Source organism: Hippocampus bargibanti, linkage group LG09 (assembly GCF_051943395.1).
Source record: "Hippocampus bargibanti isolate YZ-2025 linkage group LG09, ASM5194339v1, whole genome shotgun sequence".
Classification (NCBI taxonomy): domain Eukaryota; kingdom Metazoa; phylum Chordata; class Actinopteri; order Syngnathiformes; family Syngnathidae; genus Hippocampus; species Hippocampus bargibanti.
In genome coordinates, this window is record NC_142742.1 from 22012507 (window position 1) to 22022500 (window position 9994).

The 9994-nt window shown below is 46.5% G+C and overlaps 1 protein-coding gene across 4 annotated transcripts in view; it reads right to left on the reverse strand.

The window, feature by feature from the left end:
- Window positions 1-7772: 7772 nt before the first annotated feature.
- wdr43 (WD repeat domain 43) overlaps window positions 7773-9994 on the reverse strand; it is a 21788-nt gene continuing 19566 nt past the window's right edge. The window contains exons 17-18 of one of the 4 annotated variants that reach the window (XM_089004763.1): window positions 9716-9774; window positions 7773-8546 (exon numbers count right to left, since the gene is read on the reverse strand). In XM_089004763.1, the coding sequence (XP_088860889.1) occupies window positions 8406-8546; window positions 9716-9774 (200 nt within the window). In that variant the 3' untranslated portion in view covers window positions 7773-8405. The other 3 variants (XM_089004765.1, XM_089004766.1, XM_089004764.1) reach the window with 3 other exon arrangements.

The window sequence follows — 9994 nt, forward strand, 5'->3', positions numbered from 1 at the left end:
GGGTAAAAATTACAGTAAAGTCTCGTTATATCGATATCGGATATATCGATAGTCCCAGTTATATCGATACTATTTCTATGCACGCACGGAGAAAATTACATGCAAACAGGGTCGGATATATTGATAGTACCGGTTATATCGATATTTTTTCGGACTCCCTTGAATATCGGTATAACGAGACTTTACTGTATAATTGATCTCACCTGTCGCAAAGCATTTAATATGTCCCCGTAAAGATTGAGGTTCTGGTGACGGTTCAAATTTATTCTTTTAAACTGGTTGGCGAGCGGTGGAAGGAATCTCCTGCAAACTGTTTTACCAGTAGAGAGCGCTAAAACACACTTATAACCGCAAACGATCAAACGTTTATATGCAATGTATATACTGTATAAACACACGAAACAATGGAGATTGCCATATTTAAGACTTTTCTAATCAACACTAAGCATTCCATCCATCCATTATCCGTACTGCTTATTGCTCATTAGAGTCGCAGGGGGCTGCTGGAGCCTGTCCCAGCCGTCTTCGGGCACGAGGCGGGGGACACCCTGAATTGGTTGCCGGCCAATCGCAGGGCACACGGAGAAAAAAATCAGTCAATCACATATTCACACCGAGGTGCAATTTAGAGTGTTCAATCTGCCTACCCGTATGTTTTTGAAACATGGGAGGAAACCGGAGGACCCGGAGAAAACCCACACAGGGCCCGGGGAGAACATTCAAACTCTACACAGGGGGACCCAAACTAGCAACCTCTGCACTGTGAAGCTGACGTGATACTACTCGACTACCGGGGCGGCACTAATTAACACGATACTCTTGAACAATTTAAATGTATATACATCAGGGGTCGGGAACCTATGGCTCGCGAGCCATATATGGCTCTTTTGATGATTGCATATGGCTCGCCGATAAATATTACATATTATAATACATATTGTCGTTTTTTTCGTCGTTCATTTCCCGTTGGGGCTGCAGTTGGCGGAAAGTGCATTTTAACGAGCCCCATGTTAACGTTAGCATCGACATACTTCTTCGAGAAGTAGATTGCAGATAGCAAGTGTGGAAGCTTATGAGCCGTGTGCAGGCTAGCTAGCAGTAACTTCGCCTCTGGACCGGCAAATTGAATTTCATTCCGATCGTTTTCCTGGATTTTTACCAAACACGAGGAACGGAAAACCATCCATGTTAGCGGTGAGTACTATCACAAAGTTATTTTAAATAATACTTTCTGATATTTTGTTGAAAAGAAGCCGCGCGAGCGTTTGTATGTGCGCGCGCGTGCGTGTGGCTCTCGCTGAAAAACATTTCTAAATATTTTACTTTTATGGCTCTCTTAGTCAAAAAGGTTCCCGACCCCTGATATACATGTACTTTGAATGTATCTATTCAAACACTCTTGGACCTTCAACATGGCCGCCATGAGCAGAGATGCGTGATATAAAAAAAACACACACAAACGGGATGAAAAGAGTACCATGATGCTCATGTGCTAATTAATAAAATCATTTTCCCCTAGTGGATGTAGTGTACTATAAATGTGTGCATGATGGCTTCAATGTTTTATTCATGTATGGAGAGCGGTTAAAGTCTTGCTCCTTAGCATGCGTGCAATCTCATGCAGTCTGTGCAGTTATGTACACTTGGGGGCTTCAACGAGCATACGTCAGAAACGGAAGTTTCTGGGTTAGGAGAAATGTTTGGAAACATGCAAACAAACACACAATAAATGCCAATAGATCCCAGCCTGACCTAATCTAAAATTTTAATATTATGGCGGGCACTAAGACCAGGGATCTCACCCAGCAGGTGCACGGGAGGGGGCGGGTTTATGTCACATATATTTGACTGCATTTGCCGTTTGAGTTAGATCCACTTGTTAGCCGTTGGAATAAACACGTCTCCACATTCAGTCGTGTGTGCTCTTTCCTCAACGGCTACACTGGTGACCCCAACGTTGGAAATGTTCATGGCAACAGACGAAGATGTATCTTCTACGGCCATGTCGCCACGACTGGCGCCAAAACTCGCAGCTGCCGCCTATGCCGCGAAGTTGCCCGAGTTCTGGCACAGCGACCCAGCTTCGTGGTTCCAGCATGTGGAAGCGCTTTTCCACCTATGAGGCATCACGACAGATTACACGGTCGTGGCGTCTCTCAACGAGCAGACTACTTGTCGTGTGCTGCCGCTCTTACTCGCGCCTCCACAGAGCGAGAAATACGCGGCGCTCAAACAACTGTTGATCAGAAGGTTCACATTATCGGCCTCTGAGAGAGCAGACATACTTCTTTCCCTTCCCGGACTCGGCGACGGAACTGCAGTGGATGTCATGGACAATATGCTGTCGCTCTTAAATTCGGAAGAGGCCGGATTCCTTTCCCCCTATATATTCCTCCGTCAGCTACGAGTCTCAGCTAGCTAACTCAACGTGCTTAGCCACCGGCGACTATCAAGGTTTGGCTGAAGAAGCGGATCGAGTGATTCTGGCGACATGGCGGTTCGCCGTGCAAAGCGTGATGGCCGAACCTCTCGGTGAACGGGCATCGAGCATCGATCCGACCGTTGTGGCAGGAGTGGTATCAGAGAAGCGGTGCGGGAAGACCACCTGTTTATTCCATCAGCGGTTTGGCGCAACGAGGATCCGGGAAACTCCCAACGCCGGCACCCAGTAGCAGCCATGGGCGCCGGCAACGAAAGCGAGCTGCTTTTCATTATGGACTCCTCGTCAGGAAGACGTTTTCTTGTGGACAGCGGGGCACAAGTAAGCCTGCTGACGCCCACCGCCGCGGACAAGACGGCAGGTGGATGTGGGCCCCCTGTGCGCGGCTAACGGCTTGCCCATCGCCAACTTTGGCTCCTGTGCGCTTCCACGGACAGGAATTCAAGTGGAACTTTATTGTTGCCTCGATCACAGTTCCGATAATCGGCGCAGATTTTTTATGTGCTCACGGACTACTCGTGGACATTGCTAACCGTCATTTGATTCACGCCATCTCTTTCGCGACTTTCCCGTGTGAGGCTGCAGGGCTCGGAGCGTTAACACACGCAAATTATTTAACGTCAGGTAACGTTTACGAGCGTCCGCTGACCGATTTGCCGTCGTTAACTACCCCGCCTTTTCCAATTCCGATACGAAACACGGGGTAGAGCATTTCATCCCCACGGTCGGCCCGTCAGTTTTTGCCCGCGCTCGATTCGACGCGCCAAAATTGGCAATGGCGAAAGGGGAGTTCGCGACAATGGAGCGCTTAGGCATCGTGAGGCATTCCTACAGCCCGTGGGCCTCACCATTACACCTGGTGCCCAAAAGTGACGGTTCTTGGCGGCTGTGCGGTGATTTTCGTCGGCTTAACAACATAACCACACATGACCGTTACCCCATCCCGCACATTCAAGATTTTTCCGCGCGTTTGGCCGGCGCCGTGCTCTTTTCTAAAGTACAGTGGGACCTTGGCTTACTAACTTAATTGGTTCCCAGACAGAATGTGTAAGGCGAAAAGTGTGTATTCCAAAAATTACTTTCCCATAGGAAACTATTAAAATGAGAATAATCCGTTCCCAGGTCCCCATAAAACATAATGTTCTACTTTCTAATTTTCTAAGACTAAAACTAAACAAAATATACCTTATTTTATGTATAATCAATGTGCTATATATTATGATTAAATAAATAAACTGTACTGTACAATAAAGTCATTTAATTTACCTTTGTGATGGTCGTTAATGGATTGATGGAATGGAGTGTCCGGTTTCCTCAGCATTAACTACTTGATGAGGAACATAGGCTTCTTTCACCATCTTGAGGAATGATCCCTTGTAGGTGCTTTCTCTGTGATAATTGTATCTAGTTCATCAATTGTGTTCTGTTTAGCTGGGTTCATAGCTTTTTGCATCAAGTGTACAGATGGTTTTGTGCGGGTTATTTGTGGAGCCTGATTGAAAGGATATTTAACCTTCCATTCTACACTCTGCTTTTGAACTATCAAAGTTGAAATGGGTCCAAATTTCACTGTTTTCTATCCATTTTCTCTCCAATTTAGTTGTTTTTCCCCCTTTTCTTTTTTTTTGTTTCAAGCTCTGTACTCTTCCTTTCGTGTGTGTGTGTTTTCTCTCTCGCTCTGTCTGTCTGTATCTTTAATGTTTAACCCCCCCCCCCCCCACACACACACTGCTGGGTTCTTGACCAATAACGTGGCTTTAACCGAAGATGCCATTTTGTTTTTTGGAGAACGGCCTCACTCTCTGTCTGTAACCCCATGCCCCATTGCTGCGTTCTTGACCAATCACGTGGCTTTAACCGACGACTGGGGACGGGGAATAGAGGACAAAAAAAAGTCTGCTGCCATTTCCTTGTTTGGAGAACAGGCTCATTCACGAACGACACATCACTCATTGTGGCAGCTCCGTGTGTATCCCAAAACATAGTTCGTATGCCAAGGTAAAATTTTCTTAATGTAACGTTCATAAACCAAAACGTTCATCAGCCAAGGGGTTCGCAAACCGAGGTCCCACTGTAAATCTAGTTCGCGGTTATCACCAGGTGCCGGTACGGGCAGATGATGTGCCAAAAACTGCGGTGACTACCCCCTTTGGCCTGTTTGAATTTCTCCGCATAGCTTTTGGCCTGAAGGGGGCAGCACAGACCTTTCAAAGACTGATGCCTTGCGAGGCCTTGATTTTGGATTTGTTTATCTCGATGACATCCTTGTGGCCAGCCCTTTACCGGAGGAACACCTGTCGCACTTAACTAAGGTTTTGAAGCGTCTTGATTCGCACAGCCTTATTGTTAACCCTGTGAAGTGCCAATTTGGTCTGTCCAAGATCGATTTCTTGGGGCAGTGCATTTCTCCACAGGGCGCCATCCTCTTTCCCACCAAAGTGCAGGCAGTGGTGGATTTCCCCCGCCCGGCCACAGTTATGGCTCTGCAGAAGTTTTTGGGCATGATCAATTTTTACAACCGGTTTCTTCCTCATGCAGCCGACCTCCTACAACCCCTCTACGGCGCCTTGTGGAAAAAAAAGGCTAATGACCCTGTCGAGTGGGCCCCGCGACGAGCCCAGTCCTTTCAACGAGCCAAGGAAGATCTCGCGGGTGCAACTCTTCTGGTCCACCCGATCTCAACCGCGCAGGTGGCCTTGACTACTGATGTGTCTGATGTGGAGAACGAATGGCAGCACCTTGCATTTTTCAGTCGGAAGCTGCAAAATAACGAATGCAAAGTAGTGTTTTCGACAGAGTTGTTAACACTCTATGTTGCAACGCGCCATTTTCGTTTCCTCCTCGAGGGGCGCCGGTTCACCGCCTACGTAATCATAAACCCCTAACATTCGCCAAGTCGAAGGTGACCGAACCGTGGTCGGCCCGACAGCAACGGCATTTAGCGGCCATTTCGGAATTCACAACAAAGATTCAGCACGTTGCCGGCAAATGTAACCCTGTGGCCGATTGCTTGTACGTGCGATCGTGTGTCCAGTCCAGCTCGGGATGGATTTTTCAGAGATGGCCACCGCCCAATCTGAGGATCCGGACATCCAGGAACTCAAGGCAGCAGGCACGGCCCTGAAACTTGAGGAGGTGGCACTGTGTGAAGGGGGTTCCGCTCTCCTCTGCGATGTGTCTACGGGTCACACTCGTCCCGTGGTTCCGCAGGAGTGGCGTCAGCGAATTTTTGATTCTATTCATTCCCTCTCACATGCGTGGCATGTCAGCGTGCCAAAGTCCACAGGCACACCCGGGAAAGCCTGGAAACTTTACTAATTGGCCAGGAGATTTGACCACGTCCATATGGATCTGGTCCGGCCCCTCCCTCCTTCGCAGGGTTGCACACATCTCCTCACTATGGTCGATCGGACCACTAGGAGTCCGGAAGCAGTCCCCTTGTCCTCCACGACCTCAGCAGATATAGCCCACACATTTCTGTCGTCCTGGGTCGCACGTTTCGGCACGCCATCTGATATCACTTCGGACAGGGGCCCCCGGTTTGTGTCCGAGCTCTGGTCGGCCATGGCGCAGTCCTTGGGTATGCAGGTGCAACACAGTTCGGCCTAAAACCCGCAGGCTAACGGGATGTGTGAACGTTTCCACCGGTCACTTAAAGCTGCGCTACGGGCCGTGCTATCGGACGGTAACTGGGTCGACCGGCTTCCGTGGGGGCTGCTCGGGTTCCGTTCGGCCCCAAAAGAAGACCTTAACGCCGCTCCGGCAAAGTTAGTGGTCGGCCAGCCGCTCCGCGTCCCTGGCGAATTTCTGCCTGAAGCTTCGGGTACACCTTCTTTCCCCCTTTTGCCAGGAGAGCCCCTGACTCCAGCACCATTTCACCACTGCGTCCCCAAAATATTCGTTCCGTCTGCTCTTAGGTCAGCCCAGTTTGTCTTTGTGCGTCATGATGCCACCCCCCTTTTTCCGGCCAAGAGATTTGACCACGTCCATGTGGATCAGGTCGGGCCGCTCCCTACTTCGCAGGGTTGCACAAATCTCCTCACTATGGTCGATCGGACCACTAGGTGGCCGGAAGCAGTCCCCCTCCAGCCGCCGTACGATGGCCTGTTTAGAGTGCTCGAACACGGCGAAAAGAGTTTTGTGCTCGATATGGGTGGGCGAAGGTAGGGCATATCAGTAGACAGGCTCAAACCGGCTCATTTAGTTGCGGGTGAGGACATTTCGCCGGCCCAGGTTCCACGTCGCCATCCGAAACCTCCAGCCTCACCGCGCCATGCTAGGGTTGAGTGTTGTTTCCCCACTAAGGTCTCACCCGGATCACCTGCCCGAATGAGTTCACCCTTACCACCGAACGATGGACCGCGTAGTCATTGTGGCAGGACCATCAGAACCGGCAAAGCCTTGTCTGCTGGCCTAAAAATAGAATCACGGACTGATGTTAATTATATTTAGTTCATTAATTCCAAATTGTCTTTCAGCTTCCTTTCATTATACTTTTCCCCTGTTGAGCTGATTTCAGATGTGTGTTTTCATAGACAAGCATTTAACCAATCACATTTCAGTCATCATTTGTTACCTGGATGGCTTCACAATCAGTTCTGCGGGCCATGTCGCATCAAATGTGTCGATCAAACTGTTGCTCTCACCAATAAGATTTCAAATTGGCACCCCAAGATGAGGACCAGCGCCTTCTTGCAGGCGGTGGTCAACGTCACTTTTTGCGAACTATGAGTGGCAAGTCACTCACTAATCAGTTTGCGACAACTGCTCTGATCATAAGCCACTAGTGACAAGACCATACTGGCAAGAGCTAGCACACTGTATTGGCAGTGAGCTCTTAAGCAAATATATTGTGTTGATTTAATCGCAGTTTTGTCAACCCACAATGACTGAAAGAAAAGAAATGCATTTGTTTGGAGATTTATTGTTAAAGCCATTTTCAAGAAAAATGGACACCATTAAGAAAGACCAGTAAGACTTTAGTTTGCTGACGAAGTTTCTTGGATAAGAAGCAAAACGTCCAACACCTTCAAAGAAGTACAGATGACGACTGAAGAAACCTTTTCATCGACCATTAAGAAAGGTCGGTCAGTTATGTCATGGCTAATGGTACCCCCTAGGAGACTTCTAGTAAATCACACTTTTTTCAGTCGGGATTGATTCAGACGTAGTACTACTGAAGGCCTTGTGATGAAATCTACGGCACACCACTGTTTTAAGCCAGTGGACATCAGGACCACCCACGGACTGAAATCACAACTAAAAATAAAAGGGTGACGGCCTGCACAGAAGGAGAGCGGCCTGCACAGAAGGAGAGAAACCTTCAGGAGACTTGCTTTATCAGAGTTCCTTTAATTTCAAGAACCTCTGCGGGATAGTCTGAGGGAATAGCTCATACAAACACTTGACTGTACATTTGAGATTTACATTTTTATGCATGGACATCATGTATGGTCTTATCGAGTCCACCTCCGGATCAAAGAGTGTTCTGTACATAAAAAGCCTGCATCCCAGCCTTAAGAACTAGGCACAAAATGGCAAGTGTGTTTTTTGTCAACCAGTAGGAGGCGCCAACTTTTCTCCTGCACAGCACAACAATATGCTGTAGTATTGATTGCAAGTTGACAGCATTAACCCTGAAATGCAGACTAACTTGGAAGCATCTCCAAATTCATTTGCAACTGGCATCTGGCAACAGTGAACTGGGATTCTTACAGAAATTGACCAAGTTTGGAAGTATTCATATTAATGTTGCATCACACGTTGCCCTCCTCTTCTTCTTCAAGTTGGCAGTCTTGAGATTGTAAAAGATAGAGAAGGTTGAACATAAAATGGAGGACAAGCAAACAGTTGAACTCCACCACTTTGCTCAATTTATAAAACAATACTTGGATGTCAGAATAAAATCAAAATACGACTAAAATGAAAGTACATAATTCTCGTGACAATGTTTGTGTTTGACGTGTCATTCTTCTTCACTCTCATTATCATACTCCATATTTTCCTCCCCGTTGGCTTTGGACCCTCTCCTGCTGTCGTGATCCTGTTCATCCTGGTCAGTTTGATCCTTCTTGTCCTCCTCCATCAGCTCATCCTCCTCCCAATTCTGATCGATAATAATAAGTAGCACGTATGTGTGAAATCTTGAAGCAAGAAAAATGCACTATAACATGGGGCTACTAACTTTTGCACTGGTAGCACCGGAGCACTCAACTTATTCATCAAATAAAATTTGTTTAAATCCTTCTTTAGAGAAGCACAAGCGTGACCATATTGGCTGATGTCGTTATCTCATTTGGTATACCACACTTTCACAGGATACAAAGATTGACAGTGACTTAAGATATATTTGCTCAATATTTTGCTGTGACAAGAACTTTTTGCAACGTGCAGTGGCTGACAAAACAGGTCAATTAATTCATATCACTTCAAAAGGGAGTGATCAAAGACTCCAAGCCTCAAGGCCTGCTGTCTTGCAAGTTGTAGATGTTACCCTCCACCAACACATTTAATTCAAATAATCAGTTCATCAGCAAGATCTGCAGGAACCCTCAAAACAATGGTGATTGCTGTGCGTACCAATTGTATTAAATTTGTCTTGATTATTGCCACGAGCGAGATGAGTTGTGCTATGTTTTGACCCTACTGCATTTTGGAAGCCGGCATAAAATGGTCTTTAAAAAGCGAATCGTACAATAGGTTGAAGGAGGACAGTAGTGGTGACCGTTTTTACACTTGTTGAAGCAACATCTGGGTAAAAAAAAAAAAGATAAAAGTATAGTTTAGAACACGTTCGCTCGTCGCAGGAAGCACAGCGTTTTCAAGTGAGTAACCGATAAGACGAAGAGTGCCCAAAGTCAGTCTTCAAGGGCCACTGTCCTTGCTACAACCTGACTCAGATGATGATGGCTCTTCAAACCTTGCTGATGAAATGATGAGCCTGTAAAGTGCCCTTGAGAGTTTTGAAAGGCGCTTGTAAATGAAACATATTATGATTATACTATGACTATCAAAATCAGGTGTTTTTTGATGATGCGTCTCCATCTAATGTTACTTGGAAAAAAGTGAAAAAAAAATAGTAATTGTATGTTCTATTTTTGTAAAAACAGAGAAAAGTGAAAATATTGACATTGTGGTATGCCGTTACAGCGCCACAAAAGTGCATCTATTGGGACAATTTTTTATGCTCTCTATCGCCTAACTAGTTTCAAGTCATAAATGAAACAATTACTTAAACTGCTTTGCTAATTGTCAACAGGTCTTACCAAAACTTACATCTGAGTATTCATCCACAAGGTCTTCAGGCCCAGAAGCCTCATCTTCATCTGAAGATTCTATGAAAAAGACAAAAGGAGAGAAAACCTTTGAAGAATGTGCATGAGTATCAAGAATGGATCATCAAGGAGCATCCCAGAAAGGTGAACGTGGGATGAGAACAATTAGTCAAAATGACAGGCATGCCAGCCCAATTTCTGGGCACCCGAGTCATTTGATTTTGACGATCAGCCAACAGTCTTGATCTTATTCCTCAGCAATGCTTCAAGGAAGAGGTCC